This window comes from Macrosteles quadrilineatus, unplaced genomic scaffold, assembly GCF_028750875.1.
Source record: "Macrosteles quadrilineatus isolate MER2022 unplaced genomic scaffold, UCM_ALF_1.0 Scaffold_1__1_contigs__length_201487025, whole genome shotgun sequence".
Classification (NCBI taxonomy): domain Eukaryota; kingdom Metazoa; phylum Arthropoda; class Insecta; order Hemiptera; family Cicadellidae; genus Macrosteles; species Macrosteles quadrilineatus.
Genome location: NW_026542594.1, coordinates 94573900 through 94595702, shown reverse-complemented (window position 1 = coordinate 94595702; position 21803 = coordinate 94573900). Strand labels below are relative to the sequence as shown.

The 21803-nt window shown below is 36.7% G+C and overlaps 1 protein-coding gene across 5 annotated transcripts in view; it reads left to right on the top strand.

Annotated features, from left to right (window-relative positions):
• Positions 1–20472, top strand: part of LOC128989601 (sphingomyelin phosphodiesterase 4-like) — a 171489-nt gene extending 151017 nt beyond the window's left edge. For all 5 annotated transcript variants that reach the window (XM_054411660.1, XM_054411744.1, XM_054411826.1 and 2 more), the window contains 2 exons: positions 14474–14611; positions 16745–20472. In XM_054411660.1, coding sequence (XP_054267635.1) covers positions 14474–14611; positions 16745–17122 — 516 coding nt within the window. In that variant the 3' untranslated portion in view covers positions 17123–20472. The remainder of the gene's footprint in view (positions 1–14473; positions 14612–16744) is intronic.
• Positions 20473–21803: the final 1331 nt, after the last annotated feature.

The following is a 21803-nucleotide window of genomic DNA, read 5'->3' as shown; positions in this document are numbered from 1 at the left end:
AGTGCAATGTGTCTCGTGGTTACAGTGTGTACGGCCGAGACGTCGGCCAAGGTGGGAGGGGGTAGCTATCTATGCTGTGATCGACCTAGAGGTTTAGGAGATTTCCTTCCCTACTGAAAACATCTTGTCTCGGTGGTGTAATGGTTAGCGCACCGGAGAAACGATCTAAAGGTTACCGGTTCAAAACCTCCGGAGGCATAAACTTTTTGATTCGATTTCTTCATTACCGTTATAGTTTATAGTTTGGATAGGTTATGACAGTTTGATTTTATAATTATAAATTATGTAATTAAATTTTAGGCATTTAAAATTTTACTTTATTAACAGAACAATTTTTTATACCAGCAGACTAATTCGTTCAAAAATACATCTGTAAATATTAGTTAAATTATGAAATTTGCCCGTTATCACATGAAACGAATATAATTTAATGCCTTAAATGTATATATTGTATTAAAAGATTTTATATTTCTACTAAACTGTATCTCGTTTCCAATCATTGCGTGGGACAGGAAGGCTCTGGCATATCATTTATATAGATTGTACACATGTTGGTTTTGTACTCAAACCAGTATAGAACTAAGAAATAGCATTTGATAAATTTACAACATATTTTATACTTGTATTCAAATTTAAAATGTATTTAACACCACACCATTTCTTACTGTCCCCAGTTCATTTCCTTTCTTTCAATAACTATAACTATGACAACAATAATCATAACAATAATTTCGTAACAATATTTGTTCCACATTAAATAAAAAAAAGCTTTAAAATTAGCAGCGCATGATGAATGTAGAACCATAATAACCTGATTTGAACTCCCGCCAAATGCGCGAGCGTGCTGCTATCTCACGGAGAACTGCCAGACTACTACGCCGAATTACCGCCGCGATGGGCAGCAAAAACATGCATTTTCTTAAACCATATCACGTGCACAGTTTACGTCGGATCTTCTTGAAACAAACTTTATTCGATAGATAATTAAATTTTGTAGGGGGTTTGCTTTTTCGAATTTCAAATATTCCTTTAGAAAATCCTCCACAAATTTGTAAACTTAAACAAGTGTATTTTTGCTATAATTATTTTAATATTTCTTAAATAAAAAAAATAAAAAGCAAACCCCCTGTAGAATTGTATTCTCTTTCCAATGACACATCAAACGTAGTTCTATGTTAAAAAATAACAGCGCTATATGGTTCAAAAGATTACATTGTTCTTATGGGGCATCAATCCAATATGGCCGACTGCTACTGCCCACTCTTAAGGTAAGACATTAAAAGCAGGTGAAATTCTGCAAGTAGAAGACGCACTTTATGCTTGGTTCATGCAAGAAAGAAGCCGACACACACGCCTATTTCAGGCGATATTATCACGGAAAAGGCAAAACTATTTTATAACAAAATTATGTAAAAGGACGACTTCCGTGCAAGTGTCTGGTGGCTAGATAAATTCAAACGGCTCTTTGGAATTTGATTGCTAACTTTAACTGGAGAAAGGCTTTCGTGTGATGTAGAGGGTGCAGAGCCTTTTGTTGAAAGATTTAAAGAAATCGTGGATGAAATGAATTAAGGCCCAGATCAGATCTACAATGCTGACGAGAGTGGTCTGTTCTGGCGTCTTTTGCCAAAACAAACATTCGTATGAGCGAAAAAACCTATCAATAGGTATGGTCCTGTCTATGAAGACAGGAAGCTAGTGCCCCAGTTCGCAAGTTTGCCAAAGATAGAGTAACTTTTATGTCGTGTTGTAATGCTAGTGGCACGCATAAATTAGAATTGCTGGTCATTGGGAAATAACTACAAAAAGCCAATGGCTTTAAAAAACACACAGTTGGCGGTTTTATACACAAATCCGACAGAGGAGTGGATGACCGAATCTTTTTTCAGAATGGTTTCATTGAACATTTGTCCCATCAGTAAAAAGTTTTTGAAAACACAGAAATTGCCTCAAAAAGCCCTGTTGTTGCTTGATAATTGTCCTGGACATCCAGATGAGGATGAGGTAAAAAGTAAGGATGGAAAAATCACTGCTTTATTTTTGCCCCCTAATGTAACTCCGATACTCCAGCCCATGGACCAAAATGTGATCTAAGCCAAGGGCGGTCCCAGGGGGGGTCAGGGGGGTCGTGATCATTTGATTGATAACTAGAGCAATTCGTTAATACCAAGGCAAAAATGTGGTTCAGATTCCAGATTCCACTATAAACTGAAGGTCCCTTATTTGCCATTAGCTGTATGAGCTATTAATTAACAGCTGTGTCTAAGGAATATGTCGGCCTTAGTCTTAGTCACTAATAAGACTACAAGAATGCGCCACTCATCCTACACTCATCTCCATTCATACTTGGCTTAAAATACCTACTTTGTACGGTCCCCATTTCACTGAGAAGTATTAAAGTAAAGTATTAAGGTATAGAATACCCCAATGAGAGGAAGGCCCTCCCCTGGAAAAATGTATAAATTTGAGTGCAAAATGGTAATTTTTAAGTGACTTTGGACTACATCTTTGTCAGGCCTGAAAATAGTCGGGCTTCGTCTGAAATAATCTTACTAGGGATAAGAAATTTAAAGTGATTAGACGAATTTGTATTGTTAAAATCTACCTAAGGGTATTTTAGGTTAAGATTATTTACAAAAGTAGATATAATTTTTACTTAAGTCAACAAGGAAAGTACAATATTTTAGTCATACGAGTAAATATTTAGTTTTGTATATGGTGTTGTAGCAAGTATGTACTTGTAGTGTAGTGGGAAATAACATATTACAATGTGAAAACATAACCAAAAACTATTTTTTTAAATTGTGGTACACCCCTTGGCATATCCTGGATGCTTAGCAAGTATGTACTTGTAGTGGGGAATGTTGCTGAAAGTCAACAGTCCCGGAAGATCAAATAATTTATACCTGTGCCGCTAGGTCAAAAACTACAATGTTTGCAGTGTCTGTAGATCAAAAGTCCCAGTAAGTCAAATAGTACAGTCCGAGCTAAAAACGTGGTCTATGTTAAAGCAATTGACTTATTGGGAATTTGACCTAATGCAACAGCAGTTTTAATATAACGAAATACGGTAAAATACAAGTTCAGTTTCGCTGAGTCTACAGTGCCGGAAGATCAAAAGCAATAAAAGTGAACGTCGATTCAGTGTAAAGTAGACCTCCTGCAACGCTTACTACACCAACAAAACTTGCTTTTAGTTACTTCGTGTTTTGTCATAATTAGAATAGAGCTAAAATTATCATATTTGGTACATAGCTTATCTATTAATGCTTCTTGCCAACTGTTTGGTCAACACTGTAAATAGGTATAGTTTATGTAATGAAAAGCCTTTCGTCAAAATTTTTGGCATAAAATACACGCAAGGACGATCTGAAAATTTCTGGTTATTATATACATTTGTAAAAGGAGATCCATTTAATTTTAGAACTATTTTATAAGTTATAATGTAGTCTACACATAAACTGTGTAAATGTATTACGCCTCGGAAGGGTTGAAACCTGCCCAAACTATCATATATATTATTAAAACGTAAATATGGTTTTTTCACATTCTGAATCAACCAGTCGACGGATTTTCATTATTTTTGTGTTGAAAGAAAGATAATTTTGAGAACTAGGGAATGTCAAAGCCATAATTATAATTAAGGGTCCCAGTTTTTTAGAAATTAAGTTTTAATCTTTTTAAAGTCTAGCAGCCGACGCTAACCTTCTAAGCCAGCTTTTAGTACAATATAATTTGCTTAGCATAACAGCTGTAAACATTCAGCATTTGTGACACAAATTCAGCATTTGGAAACAAATTTAAAGACATATTTAGAGTTGACTTATTTATACTATGTGTAATGCTGACCATTGATACATTCAATTCCTAGGTATGATGAGGATGGCAGATTATTTAAATTTGCATAGAAAAATAGTAGGATGTTCAAATTATTTTTAAAGGAATCTTTGTAATCATCGATTTGTTTTAGTCCTATATAATTTGTTTTAACTAACAGCTGGTTGAATGTAATATCTTTGTTCTATATAACTATTAGGTTTTTGGCGAATTTCCCATATAGGGAATAAGAATAAGCTATTACCGTAGTACTTATGGTAACACCTGGACCCGGGACCGATTTAATTTTTCGTTTTGAGGTCCCTAGAGGCCAAAAACACCATCCGTTCAAATTCATATATACAGGGTGATCAACTCAAGGAGGCCACCATTGGGAAGTCGGAAACGGTAAGAATTAGAGAAAACATTAAATGGGGGACATTCCTTTATTTTTTGTGGCAGTTAAAAATATGATTTTAGTTTTTTTTATCATGTTTTCGGATAGAATATGCAATTTAAAAACTTTTTTAGCCCTGACACTTTTTCGATAAACCCACTCGTTTAGGAGTACAGACTATGGAAAAATGACTTCCGGTGTACATTTTACATCATGTAGCTCCTAAACGAGTAAGTTTAGAGCAAAATTGCAAAAAGTAAATTAGTCTTAGAATTGCATCTTCATTCCTTAAAGACTATAAAATAAAAAGTTTTCCACTTTTCAAGTTTGCCGCCATTTTTTAAAATAATATAATTTATATTTTTAATTAATTTTATGGTCTTTTTGGAATGTGGATGCAATTGTAAGACTTTTTTACTCTTCGCATTTTTGCTTTAAACTTACTTGTTTAGGAGATACATGATTTAATATGTACACCGGAAGTCATTTTTCCATAGGCTGTAACTCCTAAACGAGTGGGTTCATCGAAAAAATGTCAAGGATAAAAAAGTTTTAAAATTGCCTATTATGTCCGAAAACATGATAAAATATAGGGTGTTCGATAAGAAATTTCAAATTTGGCCGCCATTTTGGAAAATGGCGGCTGAATTTCAAACGACTAAAATCATATTTTAAACTGCCACAAAAAATAAAGGAATGTCTTCCATTTTAAGTTTTCTCTAATTTTTACCGTTTCCGATATCCCAATGGTGGCCTCCTTGAGTTGATCACACTGTATAGCCTATATTTATTTATTTATATATTTTTCCTGGGGGGAACCCCAAGACCCCCTCCTTTTTGGGGGGTATTCCATACCCCCCAGGCCCCCGGTGACCCCCCCCCCCCAAATATATGTCTAGGAGCGCCCTTGTCTTCTTTACCTATAAAACACATGGGATACAGCCTTTTCTTCACTGATCACGTAATGCGTGATTTTCTATAAAGTCTTGGAAAAATAAAAGGTAAAATAGATAGAATAAAGGTGTACTGTATGTGGTTTACACACAAATATTCATCAAACTGTGTGATATTTTGTTATTGCAATGAACAATTTGGGAGTATCGTATTGTTTAAGTGGATGGAAAATCTCTGATGATCCTGTTTTACAAGCAAACCAAAAAGATACATTAGTCACCACTCTATGCGACATATTCTAACCAGAAAATTGTAATCGTATGATTCTATAAGCATTGATAGGATTGCAAAGTACTTCACAAACATTATTTCAAGGGTAATAACAGTCACAATTTCCGCCGACTTTAAAAGAGTCAACTAAACTACTATACTAATGGACACACAACTAAATGAAACAACTAATGGAACAACTCACGATGTACATATAACAGTTCGATATAAGCATTGAGTATACACGTCAGTGGATACGTGTATACCGTACCCAATGATATAAGCAACGGTTCTTGCAATTTGCTTATTGTTTTTTAGAGTTGTTTTCGGACGTACTCACACTCGTATAAGGTTGTCCACGTTTGTCATTGATAATGTAGCCATGTTACATGGTTACACCCGTTGTCAAGAATATGGTTACAAGTTTTCCGTCTGTTTTTGAATAGCGATACATTTTTTCACATACTTAAGAACCACCTGATTTCGTGCATTACATGTTTGTCTCAATTTTAATTGCTTTAGTAGGCATTATTTTGATTGATGAGGACTTCAATCGGTCCTTTCAATAATAGCTCATGAAATATAGTACTTTGTCCATTAATTTTATTGTTTGGTAAAATGGATTAAATTATCCTGCAAACCGAAATAGAAATAGTAAATATAATATTTGAAACAAATCAGTAACATGTTAATAATGTAACCTACATTATTTCCTTGAATTGCATAACAGCAATTAACTGGGCTGATCCTAATATAAATAAATCAATATGTTCTTCATAGGCATAACATGGGTTCATAACATGAGCCGCTGGGGCTGAGCCCAAGGGATTTAAAAATGTAAGGTTGGTTTGCAAATGTACGTGACACGCTCTTTCTAATGAGACATGAATGGTCAAAATCACCTAAGAAATTCGGAGGAGTTCAACGGAAAAATTTCGTGTTGGCGTTATACAGTATGGTTGAAAAGTCCTGGATTGGCTATATATTTTTAACAATATAGATAAAGTAGTGAGACTTGGTATATCAATAATATAATAGCCATAAATATCTACTGTCTTAAGCTATTATCACTGTTTAATCCCTTAAGGGGGATGGACCACAAAGACTAAGACAAAATTCTTATATAATTTTAATACTATTTTACCTGTTTTTGAAATGGCGACCATACAAATGTATGCATTTTAAGCCAAGTATGAATGGAGTTGAGTGTGTGATGAGTGGAGCGATCTTGTTGTCCTGTTAGTGACTAAGGCCGACGAAATCCTTAGACACAGCTGTTAATTAATAGTCCATACAGTCAATTAATAGCAGCAGAGGTCAAGTTTGGTAGGTATCAAATTAAAGGTTTTAATTATAAAAATACATTGCCGCAAACCCAAACTCAAACGATGATGATGATAATAATGTTAATGATGTAGCTAAAACGTATCGTTTGAAATTTAACAGCTGAAAATAAGTTAAATAGAAAAGGTTTTGGTTAAATCCATCAAATTGTTATTGGACACTAGTAAGTACTAGTGCACTTTTTTATATTGATTATATGATTATATTGATTTACTTTGGATTTTAAAAATGTGAACGTTTTATTTTATTAAAGATTTATGGTGATACGTAAATATTGTGGTGTAGTAATAGCTATTTACATTACAAGTGTAGTAAGAGCGTTTTTACATCACGCAGGTGAATGTTGTGCAACGAGCGGAAGCGAGTTGCATAATTCACCTAAGAGATGTAAACACGCTCTTGCGCAACGTGTAACGTACAAGATTTTACCTGACCCGACAATATACATGGGTTTACGTACAATATTTTTCATTATCCATTTCACTCATCGTCTAACAGTAACGTTCTTTTACAAACAAAAGCTAGGTTAGGAAAATACTTTAAAGCATAACAATAACATTCAAGCGCACAGCTGACTTCTAGCGTTGAACGTCGATGCCATAGAGGTATATTTTTTTAAGTTTAGCACTCAATGTTATTTAAATGGGTTTCATTACATCACCGAGTGAGTTTTTTTCAACTTTACATCACTCGAGAAGTAAGGAAGTTGTATACATCACGCTTGGGATAGGGAAGTTTAACATGGCGGGTTGGGTAAAGTATATTATATTGTAGTTAAGTGTTAAATTTTGAAATTTTAGGGTTAATCGAGATGAATCTTTTTTATAACATGGGTCTCTCCTACCTACATACCAAGTTGGATACGTACCAAGTTTCATAAACATCGGTTGGAAAAGTGTAAAGATAAATATTTGTATGTAAAAAATACAAAATGGCGGATATCTGGTTAACGAAACGATTTTGGAAAAAAATGTTATCCTTCATTTTCTGTTTATTTTGACCCAAGGAATTACTAGGTAAAGTATCTCCCCGCTTATTTTTAACACCCTGTTTATGATGTATTCTTATAAGTGAAAAATGTAAGCTGGTAATACAGAAAGATGTTTTATAAATAATATGAATGTACTGGTGATCTGTATATTAATCTTTTTCTTGTTCTTAGAACTGTAAATTAAAAGTCCACTCAGCAGTCGCATCGTACGATGTAGTTCTTTCCATGCGTTGCGAAATGTTAAATTTGCAGTCCTCTTCAACCCAAGTTATCTATTGAACCACTGATTGTAAAAAATTCAAAAAAAATATATTTTACGCATCACACTTTTGGCTACAACTTTGCCACAGACAAAACCTCCTTAACCCAAAAACAAAAAAAAATCTCGCATGCTAACTTTTTTCATGCTAGAAATCACGATTTAAAACTATTTCACCATATATATCAATTTTTATTAATTAGATCGGTAAATAGTTTAAAGTTCCAACAAAATAGTCATCGAGTAGGACTAACCAAGAAGCTCTGTGCCAATTTTCAAAATTTTAGCACAACTTTAAGTACACCAAAACACGAAATTATTGAAGTCATGCGTCGAGAGGACTATCGCTGTTTTTAACAGATTATACTTTTGACCTTCCGGCACTGTTGACTCAGCGAAACTGAACTTATATTTTATCTTATTTCGTTATATTAAAACTGCTGTTGCATTAGGTCAAATTCCCAATAAGTCAATTGCTTTAACATAGACCACGTTTTTAGCTCGGACTGTACTATTTGACTTACTGGGATTTTTGATCTACAGACACTGCAAACATTGTAGTTTTTGACCTAGCGGCACAGGTATAAATTATTTGACCTTCCGGGACTGTTGACTTTCTGCAACGCGTCCCTTGTAGTGTAGTGGGAAATAACATATTACCTACAATGTGAAAACATAACCAAAAAGTATTTTCTCAAATTGTGGTACACCCCTTGGCCCTGGATGCTTAAATACGGCCCTGTCCTGAGTTTAAACAATGCATAGTTTTAAAAGAATCTTCTCATTTGATGTTTTCTCAAACACTCTCCTACGTTTTCCAAATCCGTGTTATTGTAGAAATAGAAATTGTAGAAAATAGTAATCTATCTTTGTTTTTACCTATTTCAAAATTTGTGTGATTTAGAAAAATGGTTTCCACATTTTATGATAAAACTAGGTGGATACTATTTCAGGGTGGCTAGTGACCTGGAAAACCTGGAAATGTCAGGGAATATTAAATATCTGGAAAAGTCAGGGAATTTTGTCATAAGTCAAGGAAAATTTTAAAATGTTTAAAGTAATAATAATAATAGTTAAGAAAGGTCGATCTGGTGAGAGTACGTATGCCGTGCGGGTGAAAACTAAGAAATATGTCTGTACAAATAAATTTGGTGTTTTTGTACAAATTAAATTTTGTTATAAACTGCGTATCATCTGATCAAACTCAGTTTAATTTTATTAAGGCAAGTTGCAAAGTTTGAATATAAGCTAGCCTGCATCTATAGATTTTATGTATTTTTTCATGTAAACAAACTTAAGCTATCTGTCAGATAAAGATTAGTCCTTTTGAAGAATTAGTTAGTACTAGAGGTCGTCCAGTGGTCGAAACTCGACCAAAAATATGTAATGTACAGACTTCCCTATTTTCACATCACGCTGTAAATAAAACATGTGATGATTGGAATTTATTTCATTTGTTTTGATTTTCTGTTTATATTTTGTTGTTATTTCGTCACAAACATGGCAACTCATTTGGCCCATGTTAATTTTTTTTCAAATTCATTTTTTCTGATTATTTTTGAGCCTATTTTCATTTATGGAGGGATTCTGCATATCTACAGGGAAATATCTTTCTAACAGTATGTGTATATTTTCCCTTCGATGCACACGAGCTGAGAAAAAAGGATTTAAAAGAAACATGCTTGCCTATTAATATATAGACACTGGTCATCCAGTGGTTGAAAACTCGACCAAAAATATGTAATGAGCACTTGACTATAGGAGACTAAAGTAGACATTCCATCAATGGATCAACTGTCACATTTTTTTTAAATTCAAAAACATGTATTTGAGTGAGCCAGTCACAGAATTCATGTCTAAAATCATATTTTCGACCTTATTTTTCCTGCTGACAAAGTTGATTGGTCATAACAGTTGCTATAGCTCATATAATAAGTCATTACATAAGTTTGACTTGGTAATAAAGATCGTTTATTCAACAGAATTTGTCATTTTGATCAGCGCAATCTGTTGGTGGCTTACATCAACTACGACTAATTTAATTTAAAACCTGGTGACAGCTTTAATATGGGGATGGAATTTCTAGTTGTAAGTCAAATACAGGCTTCCCTATTTTCACCCTACACGCTGTAAATAAAACATGTGATTGTAATTTCTCCTTTTGTTTTGATTTTCTGTTTATATTTCGTTGTTATTTCGTCACCAGCATGGCAACCCATTAAATCCATGTTAATTTTTCCAAAATTTTAAACTCATTTTTTGTGCTTAATTTTGAGCCTATTTTAATTTATAAAGGGATTCTGCTCATCTACAGGAAAATATCTTTCCAACAGTATGCGTAGATTTTCTCTGCGATGCACACGAGCTGAGAAAAAAGGTTTTAAAGACACATGCTTGCCTATTAATATATAGATAGATTAAAATTGTAATTTTGAATTTGTCGATCAGGGAAAGTTTAAAAAAATCATGGAATTGTCAGGGAAAAGTCAGGGAATTTTTCAATGTGGTTTCACTAGCCACCCTGTATTTGGATACTCAATTTCAAGAATAGGCACGGAATTCGGGAATTGGATACTGCCGGTGAAAAACATTCTGCTGATAGTGAAGATGCTAATAAATTTGTCGAGACAGTTGTTAGAAAAAGAAATTTATTAAAAGAAGCCGAAATGTACATGTGATATAATATTCCCTTTTTGTTATATTTCAGTACCGGGGGGCCGAGCCTTGCTCGTTTTGATCAGGCACATTTTATCATTTACAAAAATAGTTTTATTACAAACCAAAAACATTTAATCGCTGAAATAATATCAACTGTGTAAAGTGTGTCTAATTACACCCGTTTCATAGATCATAGCATTTAGATTATTCGCAGTACCATGACTTGAGTAATAACATTTTGTTGTTTATTAACCACTGACATAACTGTACACTTATTTAAACTGAAAGCTCCTAGTCTTTAATGTTTTGAATTTATAATGGGCAACAATAATGAAATGCTACGGAATATTGTGTTTAAGGCTACCGGTAGTGTACGGGGAGTAGAGGCCTTCCCCACACATAGCGGATCAAACTACTAAATTACTAAATGCAGAAATATAATAAACCTGTAAGATTTTAAATACCGCAGATATCAAATCAAAGTACATCACAAATCACAATAGATTCATTGGAAAAAGACGTTTGAAATATTTATCAAGTCAATCAATGCAAAAGATGAGGAGAAGCTTTATCTTCTGCATAACTACGTAAGCCATTCTATATTTGAACAAATCAAAAAATGCACATCATACACAGAAGTAATTACTCTACTGGACACACTCTGTAAATCAAGCCAAAGAATGAAGTTTTTGCAAGACATAAACTAATGATTCGTTGACAACGAACTGATGAAACAGTTGATCAATTCCTCCAATCATTACGTGTTCTAAGATCAAACTGTGAGTTTAAAGATGTCAAAGCTAATGTATATCGTGATGAGTATATCCAAGATGCTTTTTATCAATGGCCTTTCATCAAATAATATCAGGAAAAGCTTATTAGAAAATCTGGAACTGACATTAGATGAGGCTTTCTCGAAGGCCCGTTCCTTAGATTCAGCAAGGGAATTTTCAGAATCTTACACTTCAGCTCAGCTTGCATCGACTAGCCCTTCATCCCAGACAGAATCTCCCTCAAATACTCCAATCAACGCAGCCACAAATCATCAAGAAAAATGTTATTTCTGTGGCCAATCGATTCATTATCACAATTCATAAAAGTTTGACTTTCCAGTCGTTTTTTTAGTTAACTGATTAAATCAACGAATAGTTTGTTAACATGGGAGCTGAGTCCGATATTGATAAACAGCTTTGGGAATGTTTTATTGTTAATAAACAAGATGACTAACTAATACATTCAATTTTAGGAATGTCAGTGAAAAAGAGGTTATGGACTTAATGTACGGTCAAATCAAAAGCAGTGGGCAGCGATGAAATTTAAATTGAAATGATAAAAACTGTCAGTCCTTATGCAATAAAATCAATTACCCATTGGATAAATCTATCACTATACGATGGACAATTTCCTAAGTCTTGGAAAATGAGTAACATCCGGCCATTACCCAAACTTAAACCTGCAAGAAAAGTAGAAGACCTAAGGCCAATCTCAATATTACTAGCCATATCAAAGATATTAGAGAAGATAGCTAAACAATAGAAGAAATAGTGAGCTATATAAACAAAATATATTAGGTACCTAAACTTCCTTCAGTCTGAGATTAGTATATAATAATTGAGAGAAGATTTAAAGCAAAAAAAAAAAAAAAAAAAAAGGCAGTGCGGAGAACCAGTCATTGGTCGCGCCGCTTAGTTCTCCTCGTCACTCTCTTGACGTGAAGAATGCGTTAAACTCCGCCAGGTGGAGTGACATGCTACAGGCGCTCGAGCACACATTCCGCGTCCCTCCTTACATATTGCGAATGATTGAGTCCTACCTTTCAGACCGCGTCCTGCTTTTTGACACCACCGAAGGTCAGTGTCGGATCTCTGTCACTTCTGGGGCTGCGCAGGGATCGATCCTTGGACCTGTTTTCTGGAACTTAGACTCGAAATGCCAGACGAGACCCGCCTTGTTGGCTACGCCGACGACGTCGCTGCTCTGGTTGCAGGCAGAACCGTTGAAGAAGCAGAGCTTAAACTTGGTATAGTGATGCTCCATGTCAACGAGTGGATGCGGGACCACGGCTTATCGTTGGCGGTTGAAAAAACTGAGATCGTGATCCTAACCAAGAAAAGAATTCCCACCGTCCTTCCTTTGCAAGTAGGCCATGCCCAACTGGAGACCAAGCCGTATGCCAAATACCTTGGTGTTATGATTGACGGCAAAATGTCTTTCGGCGAGCAGATAAAGCGAACTGTTGACAAAGCCGCTAAGGGAGTTGTTGCCCTTAGTAGGCTTATGCCAAGCGTCGGCGGCCCCCGCTCCTGAAAACGCCGCCTAATGATGTCTGCCGTCCAATCAGTACTCTTGTACGGTACTGAAATCTGGGCCCACGTGCTGGAGAGGCGTGTCTTCCGAGCCTGTGCGACAGGCTCTCCCGTGTTCAGCGTCGAGGTGCCTTGCGAGTTGCTTCCGCTTACCGCACGGTTTCCGAGCCTGCAGTCATGGTGATTGCAAGTGTCATCCCCGTCTTTCATCTCGCGAGGGAGCGACAGGCGATCTACCGCAGGAGACCTGAAGTAGATAGAGAGACTGCTGCCAGAGAAGAACGCAACCGCAGTTTCGACCGCTGGCAGCGTGAATGGGAAGCCGAGTCTCGGGGACGTTGGACCGCCAGGCTCATTCCTAGCATCCGACCAATGGGTGGAACGGGAGCATGGTGAGGTTGGGTACTACTTGACTCAATTTTTTTCGGGTCACGGGTACTTTCGGGCCTTTTTGCACAGAATGGGGAAGGCTGCCAGCCCAGACTGTATGTACTGTCCTGGCATTGCAGACACGGCTGAGCATACCTTCTTCTTCTGCGACAGGTGGCATGTCCGCCGAGCCTCCTTGATCTCCGAGATCGGCGTCGATATTACTCCCGACAACATCGTTGGAGCTATGCTCCAGGGGGAGGAAACTGGAACTGTGTAAAGCAGTTCGTCGAGGCCATACTTCGGGATAAGAAGGTCAACCTCGATCGGCCTTAGTTTTCTGAGGAAACCAGAAGGAAAGCCCTAGGGGCGTAGTATAAAAGGCCTAGCCCGAAGTAATGAGCGAAACAGTTCCAGGTTAGTGTCCTAGGAGACGAGGGTGTCTTTTAGCCAGTAGTCTGGGGACAATGAGCCCGCGGGAGTCCGGCACTACTGAGTGGCCATTGAGCACCTCAGTGTGTGTAAATGCATTTTTACCTCCTCCCCATAAAAAAAAAGAAAAAAAGTACAATTGATGGTGAAGATTATCCCTGCATATGTGCATATTTTGTTTTAAGTGTCTTATCCTTCATTTTGTTTCCTTCATTACAATGAGCTCTGGTGTTATGAATCCACTGTTTATTATTCTCATTGCCTTTGCTGCTAGGTAGTTGGCGGCTGACAATGCCGTCACACAGCTGACAGAGTAGCAGTCGCGCAGTGACTATGACGTGTAAGCCGCACTCAAAGTTGCTTACTTGCTGTGCAACCACAGCATCGCCCAGAACAACGCCATTAAGCCCAATCTGCTGTAGAAGTGTCTCCGTGTGCCACTTATTAATACCCGGGCACGCCGAGTCATAATGCAAAGCGGAATTAGCTTGGCTATCGAAAAGAACCAAACTTCAGTGTATTCCCCCTTTTACAGAATTGTCCTCCAAGTTCACATTGTTGCTGTTATTAATACAGTGTTTTACCACTCCTTTAAATCGGCAGATAGACATGAGATGTTGTCTATCCTAGCTACTGTTGCTCTTGTACTCTGCTCTTGTTATCCCTGATTTGATTATACATGTACAATATTGATGTAGTTTATATGTAACCAAGAATTTTGAACTATATTTCACCAGATGTCTCCGTCGGATATGAAGAAGAGGTTGTCAGACTTAGGGAAGGAGGGAGATCCTGACTTGCAACCGATCCGCTCCTACGAGAACGCTGGATTGGTGCGGCTATTATACTTTTTCTGCTGTTGGGTCAACTGCAATGTAAGTTATTCATATTTTAGAAAATTAACAATGTCACTTTATACAATATTCTCAATTATCAGATTCAAATCGGCCACGGCAAGGTTTTTAATGATTGGAAAGGTATGGTAACACAAAAAAAAGTACAAAATGGATTGTTAACATTTAAAAAAATATAAAATTTATAAATATTTTCTATTACGTCAAACCTATTTATACAAATTTTTGTGTATCTTTGCTTTCTATTAAACCAATTGTAAGGTACCAAATTTTAAGGGGGGTAAAACCGTACTACGAATAAATTAACACCAGAACTTACCCGATTTTTTAACCACAATAGCCTACTCCCAGGCCTATGTGTTGGCCATAGCTTGGGCTATGGGCCAAAGAACGTAGGCCTATTTTTATTCACAGTGAAGTACACAAACACATCCACAACTACATATTTATTCATAATAGCACTTCGTTTCACATAATAAAGTTAAACTGACCGATTTTACGAATATTTAACATCGAGGACGACATAACCACAAACTGGTGTTTATTTGTTGACAGACGACAGACGAAACTAGACCGGCTCAACAGTTGAGTATTCGATCAGTTGTTGTCCAGTAGTACAGTACTTAAGTTCGCCGCTTGAGCGCGTAAGCCTCGAGCGGGCAGGAACGAAGGATTTTACTCAAAGACAGGATTATTCGTTCGTACGCCGTCTACAAAGTAACATCATCGTTACAAGACTACTTAAGCATTCCCGCCGATTGCCGATATTACGAAGGTTAGCTGTTCTAATAGTTGAACCATTTCTACGTTTTACTTTATTTTCGTTTAACGCGCGCATTCTCGTTTTACGACTATTTTTGTTCCAAAATTCGATATTAAATAACTAAATTTTAATAACTTAGTTTCCGCGTTTGAGTCTTGACCCGCCAGTTCCTGCCTGCCAGTGACTAGTGGTGGATATCGTTTATTTTATTTTAATTAATTAGTTTCGAAATTACAATTTCTCCGTTCGCTTAACGAGTAATTGTTACTTGGATTATTTTAGTTAATTTGACGTTTTGATACCCTGAGACTTGTCGTCTAAGTTCTAAATCCCGTCTTTGGCGGGTGAAAGAATCAAGTCTGGGAGTAGGCTGATTTGACAATCAGCTACGAATATTAATATTAAACTGTATCACGATAAATTCTCCGTTTAGTTATATTAATTAGGCCCCAACGACTCTGTATTGAATTGAATCGCATTGGCTTAAGATTGGATACTCGTCGGCCCATTCTAAAAGTTAGGCAAAATTCTCCAAAAATACTTTTACGAAGGCTGGGATGATATAGCTCCAACTGGGCGTCTGCAGGATTTCCTGAGCGCTTCTAGAGCTCTGAGCCTTAGATTAAATTTAAATAAATTGATCAGTCAAAGCCGTGTCAACTTCGTATCGACCCCTGGATTTTTCTCGGCTCCTTCTGAGCACTCCGGGGAAGAAATTTGAGTGTGGCCGGTTCTAGGGGTAGGCCTAGCCTGACTTAGGTGAATACTAGTTTATTCCCCCCCCCCCCTAGAATTTTGCGTCACACAATCAGCACAAATAAGAAAAAAAAAGAAAGAAAACCCATGACACTGTAACTGTATTGCTTTAAGTTAAAGCAATACTCAGCCACGGGTCTCCATTCATACCATGACTAAAATGGGGGGGGGGGGGGGAGTAAGTAGATAGGTATGCAGGTTCAAGGAATTAATAAGTTCTAACGTTCTAAGGAATGCAGCGTCCAAAAAAATCTGAAAATACAGTAAAGTGGAGGTGCCTAAAGCCCTGGTGTAGACCTCCTACAGACAGGGGAGGGAAGGCAAATGAAGTGGTAAATTGCATTGTACAGTCTAAACTCGATACAATATAACGGACCTCAACATAACAAATTCCTTTATATGATCCTGAGATTCCTGACTATCATCTCAATATTTCGAGTTTATCACTATCAGAACCTCTAAATAAAGGATTTGACCTCTAAAAAACTAATAAAATCTTCAGGTCTCTGTTGGTGTAACATGAAGTTATGTTTCAATTTTGTGTGTAATTCTCCGTTTCCTGGAACAGTAACTCATAATTCTGTTCAATAGTTTGTATAAAGATCATAATAAACATAAAGTGTGGTCTGTTGCAGTATTGTCGACAGTTGAACAGCTTGTACATGCGTCGTGATCTGATTGGTGGCATTGCCAGGCAGGTGTTGGCAGGTCCACAAATCATCTACTACTTTGACAAGAGTGTCCCGAATGTGCCGTCACGTGTCTCTACCTCCTTGCCTCCTAGATTGTCTCTGCGAGTGCTAGCCAACTATCACTTCTTGGCCTACCTCAGCCTGCTCCTACTCATTGCGTCGTTTGCTAGTGGATTTAAGCTGAGTTTGGTCATGTGTTTTGCATTTTTCTCGTGGATTGTGTTCATGGTCATCAGATGGTTGTTGGGACAAGCTCCTTTAGTTCCGTTTGTTTCTGTTCACGATATCAGTGACTGCAGACCTAACTACTCATTCGGATGATGAATGAGTGGTCTCTTAAAGTTTGCCATTGTGTGCAAAAATGCTGACTTACAAACCACGTAATGATGGATTTAAGTTATTGGTTAGGTAATTCATTTCAGGAACACTTTTAAGCTCCCAAAAACCATTGGTCGTCTATTGGAAGTTTTAATTAAATTAATTAAAATGTTCAATTGTCGCCAATTAGTTTTTGTGATCAGCAAATGTAACATAGTAGCTAAGTTATAAAAAAAACTTGTTGTTATAGTGTTTTTTTGATATTGTATATTTGTGCCAACTATTTATTGAAGTAGAGTACTGAGTAAGATAAGACACCATTGTGATGATTGGCACCACTCATGTAATACTGTGTTTAGAGACCACCCAAAGCAGTTATCTCTAAACCAAGTATACTTACTGGGGCGCAGTATTCTTTACTGAACTTACTTTTACTTTTTAATTAGTACTATGTATAAAGATTTTAGATGGAATTAAATTTTCCTTATGCCTCATTCTCAAAAGGTGTAGGCAGGCAGGGAACTCAAATCCAGGACCATGAAATTGTCGAATCTTGGGCTTATTGCACTACAGTTACTATTGAATACTTAATATTTAAACATTTAAAACTTTTTTTACTGTTGCAAATCTACTTATAAAACAGCAGGTTGTCCTTAGATTTAAAGCATATACAAATAGAATAAATATAGACAGTTAGCTGTGCTGCGTTTAGCACAAGTTCTGGTGCCAACCGCCAGGATTGCCATGTAGTTACAGCGCACACCGCTGCAGCGTCTGTTGGTATTATCCGGCGAGGAGCCGACAACGGCAGCGAATCGAAAAACAAACGGTACATCGTGGAACCTTCCTTTGACTATACTTATTCTACTTGTCTATGTTTACAGTCAAAGCTGTTAAATAATATAACATTGATTATGTTTTGAATTTAACACCGAAAACTAAATAACAATAACCCCGGGAATTCATAGTCCTACAAAATGAAAATGTGTCTATACACCTAATTAATTAGTATTGTGATATATCAGTTGTTATTATGATAATCTGGTTTACCTCACCTTATTTTGTCAAAGTTAATACATTTTAATTATATCAGATTTTAAGCGTTTTAAGTTTATTTCGTTCCTGTGACATGTCTTACATATTCCAATTTGGTATTTGTTTACAAATTTTGTTTTTTTTTATTACATTTAACATTAATTTAAATGCACATAATTTAGTCACATAGTTCTTATTATGTTACATTGCCAAAACACCACTGTGATGTCAGTGGCGGTGATAAGAACCCGCGGGCCCCCCCCCCCCCCGCAAGTTTGTTCGCCGGGCCCCCCTCTCCCAATGATCTTTAAAAACATTTTTCCATGTATTACCGCCTAAACTTGCAATTTTGCAATAAACTTGACAAGGCATCTCCCGAGGCGTCATTATCGTCTTCAATGATCGCTGAAAAATCGTAAATACTTCCCGTAGTCATAAGTCATGGAAGAAACATTATCATAGTTTACCCTGATTGCAAATGCAACCAAACCTATGACATCATTAGATAGCAGCATCATCGTCTCCCGCGTTCACGGCCCAATCTAATATTACGGCCCAATATCTCCCCGCGACCCGTCGGTGGTGACGGATAAATCATTTATCCGTAATCGCGGCTAAATCCTAGAGATATCTCTCACTAAAAAAGAAACGTAATTATCGTCTTCCGCAACCGCGGTAAAATATTGAACATCTGCGGCCACGGAGACATCGTCATATCGTCACCCGCGGGGAAATGTTCTCGTCGATATCCGCGATCGCGGCAAAAGCGTAGGCCTAATCTTTCAATTTTGTGAGCGTGCATGATCCTCACGGATATAAAAGCTTTTAATTTTAATTTTGCATTATTGTATTGAATACTGAGAAAATCGGCTCGAGCTTGATTTTCTGACTTTATGCTTGATCTCTCAAGCTTGTAGTCCATCAGGCTCTGCTCGGCTCGAAAATCGGCATTATAGGCCTATTATAAAAATCAACCGTTTCCAAAACAACCCGATTTTGAACCGATCTGATTTGGCCTGAGGCCCTTAGTAACATTTTTAGTGCGTTCAAGATCGGGTTGCTTTGGAAACGGTTGATTTTTATAATAGGCCTATAATGCCGATTTTCAAGCCGAGCAGAGCCTGGACTACAAGCTTGAGAGATCAAGCATAAAGTCAGAAAATCAAGCTCGAGCCGATTTTCTCAGTATTCAATACAATTATGCACAATTAAAAGTAAAAGCTTGTATATCCGTGAGGATCACGCTCCCAAAATTGAAAGATTAGGCCTACGCTTTTGCCGCGATCGCGGATATCGACGAGAACATTTCCCCGCGGGTGACGATGACAAGGCCACATCGGTTATAAATACGGCCCTATTATTATGCAACCAGTTTTGACTACGCCTTCACACAATCCATGAGGACAGTTCCAGTTAATGCAACCCGCATGACTGATGACAATTCTTTTACTTAGGTTGGTAGATCATTTATATGGATTGGTCAAGTAATAGTGTTAGTTTAGTTGTTGTAAACTACTTGAACTATAGGTTTGAACAATTTTCATCATAAAAAAACGTAGCCTATTTTAATTCTCATATAAATATTGTTATGAGAGGGGACCCGTGTGGCTGAGCCTGTCACTATATCGCGGGCCCGTGTGCCAGTAAAATTTACCGAAAATCCCGGTCAAGGCTCATGGGCACCCCTAGCTCGCGGGCCCCCCCGCACCGCGGGCCCGTTATCGCCGCCACTGTGTGATGTTCCTTCTACTTGTTCTACTTGTGTTCCTATTTACTTGGACACGAAAAATAGTAAAACTGTTCTCTATTTTAGTGTAAATTATTTTCATAAATATTGGTTTGGTTAAAAAAGCAAAATTAGGGCTAATATATGTTGTAATTAATGACTGTTGTAAAGACATTTGTATTTAAAATATCAAGAAACCCTCAACTCTGCTTTCTATTGTACTTCCAAAGACTTATCCAGGGACTGCAAGAATTGTCTTAAATTGGATACCCTGTAAGCAGGGATTATGTTAGTAATTAAATTTACTTGGTTTGCTTGTTAAATCTGTATTTAAAAACAATTTGGTTAATTCAGTTAATTTTTTTTTAGTTTTTGCTTATTTTCTTACATGCTGTGCATGCAAAATTAGTAGGCCTAATGAATAAAAATATTTGTTTCAAAGAAGAAAAGACTGGTATCAATTACTTAAGAATTAATTTAATGTAAATATAGTGCTTTGAAACAAAAATATTTTTATTTTTTAGTAGTAGTATACTGTATATTTTCTTTGTACATAAAAATCATCAACCTGTCATTTCCAAAAATGTTTCATAGTTGTAAAGTTTAAATAAAAAGTTTTATATAAAATTTGTTGTAATCATTCTGCTTTTAGATTTTTATTTGAGATTGGTAATGTTCTTCCTCTTCACTAATTACCAAACCAATTAGGCTTGGACAGTCTGGTTTGAAAAGAAGTAGTAAGTATTATGAGGTCCTTCCAGAAAATAACAGACTTTTTTTTATTTTTAGAAGTTTCTATCGCTTTTAGATTTTGTTCCATTGTCCCCACATGTCTCATCTGTTTAACACACAGAGCATAGAATAAATATAGAGGCGGCACTTGCCGTCTGGAGTGAAGCATGCTTCTCGTACCAAGATGGCGGCCGTCCCGGTCTGCATTTACATTTAAACCATTATAATGTTACCAAGGAAACCACCGATCAATATTTACTTTTTAAACTCTCACCTCAGAACTTTGAAAGCCTACGGGGCAGAGTCCTAGGTCAATATCGAAGGGGGGATAGTTCTAAATGTATCCTCGGAGCGGTAGCTTCATCTAGTTCATAAAGTAGCATAGAATAACACAGTGGTAATGACGCTGTGTTTTCCAAGTTCCGAGGCCGACTCTCTCACCAAGATGGCAGAAATCGGTTTCACTACTGGTATAGCTGTAGGTATAGGAGTGGCGACTCTATATTTATTCTATGCTCTGTGGTTTAACACCATTCGTTTTACACTATTTGATACTAACAAAATTAATTAGATGAAAATATCGATATGCTAGAAAAAATTAACAAAAGAAATATCTACCATCAATTCTAGGCCTATAGAAATTTAAGGGATTTTTGATGCTGTGAAAGAATGCACATTTGATTATTGTTTTTACTGCTTTGATCAGCATTTAAAAGAATACATTGATCATACTATTGTACAAAGTACCCAATTCTGCCGTCTGCCAGTTCAATTAATTCAAGTTCATTGTTTGTTTCATTGTTTTTTTAAATAGATTGAAATTATAAGAAACATGGCTAGAAGTACTAATTCTAGCTGTGACCTTTTCAACTTCCTTTCTCTTTTGGTTTGGTACGTCATCTTCAATCAAACTCATTTACTGTACTATCTATATGCACGAATTTCCATCATGAACCCTAGAATCACACAATCACAAACAAACAACAGAAATAGTATATTTCATTTATAGGACCAATAATCGACTTTCAGTTGCCTCACACAGGAAACTCAAATTTCAAGTGTGAGGCAAAGCCAAGCATGTGAGAAGTATTTTCACGTACGAGGCGAAGCCGAGGATGGGATAAATGGAACCAGTACCGGAAAATAACTTTTGGTATGAGTTATGAAAGATACTTTTAATCCCAACGCAAA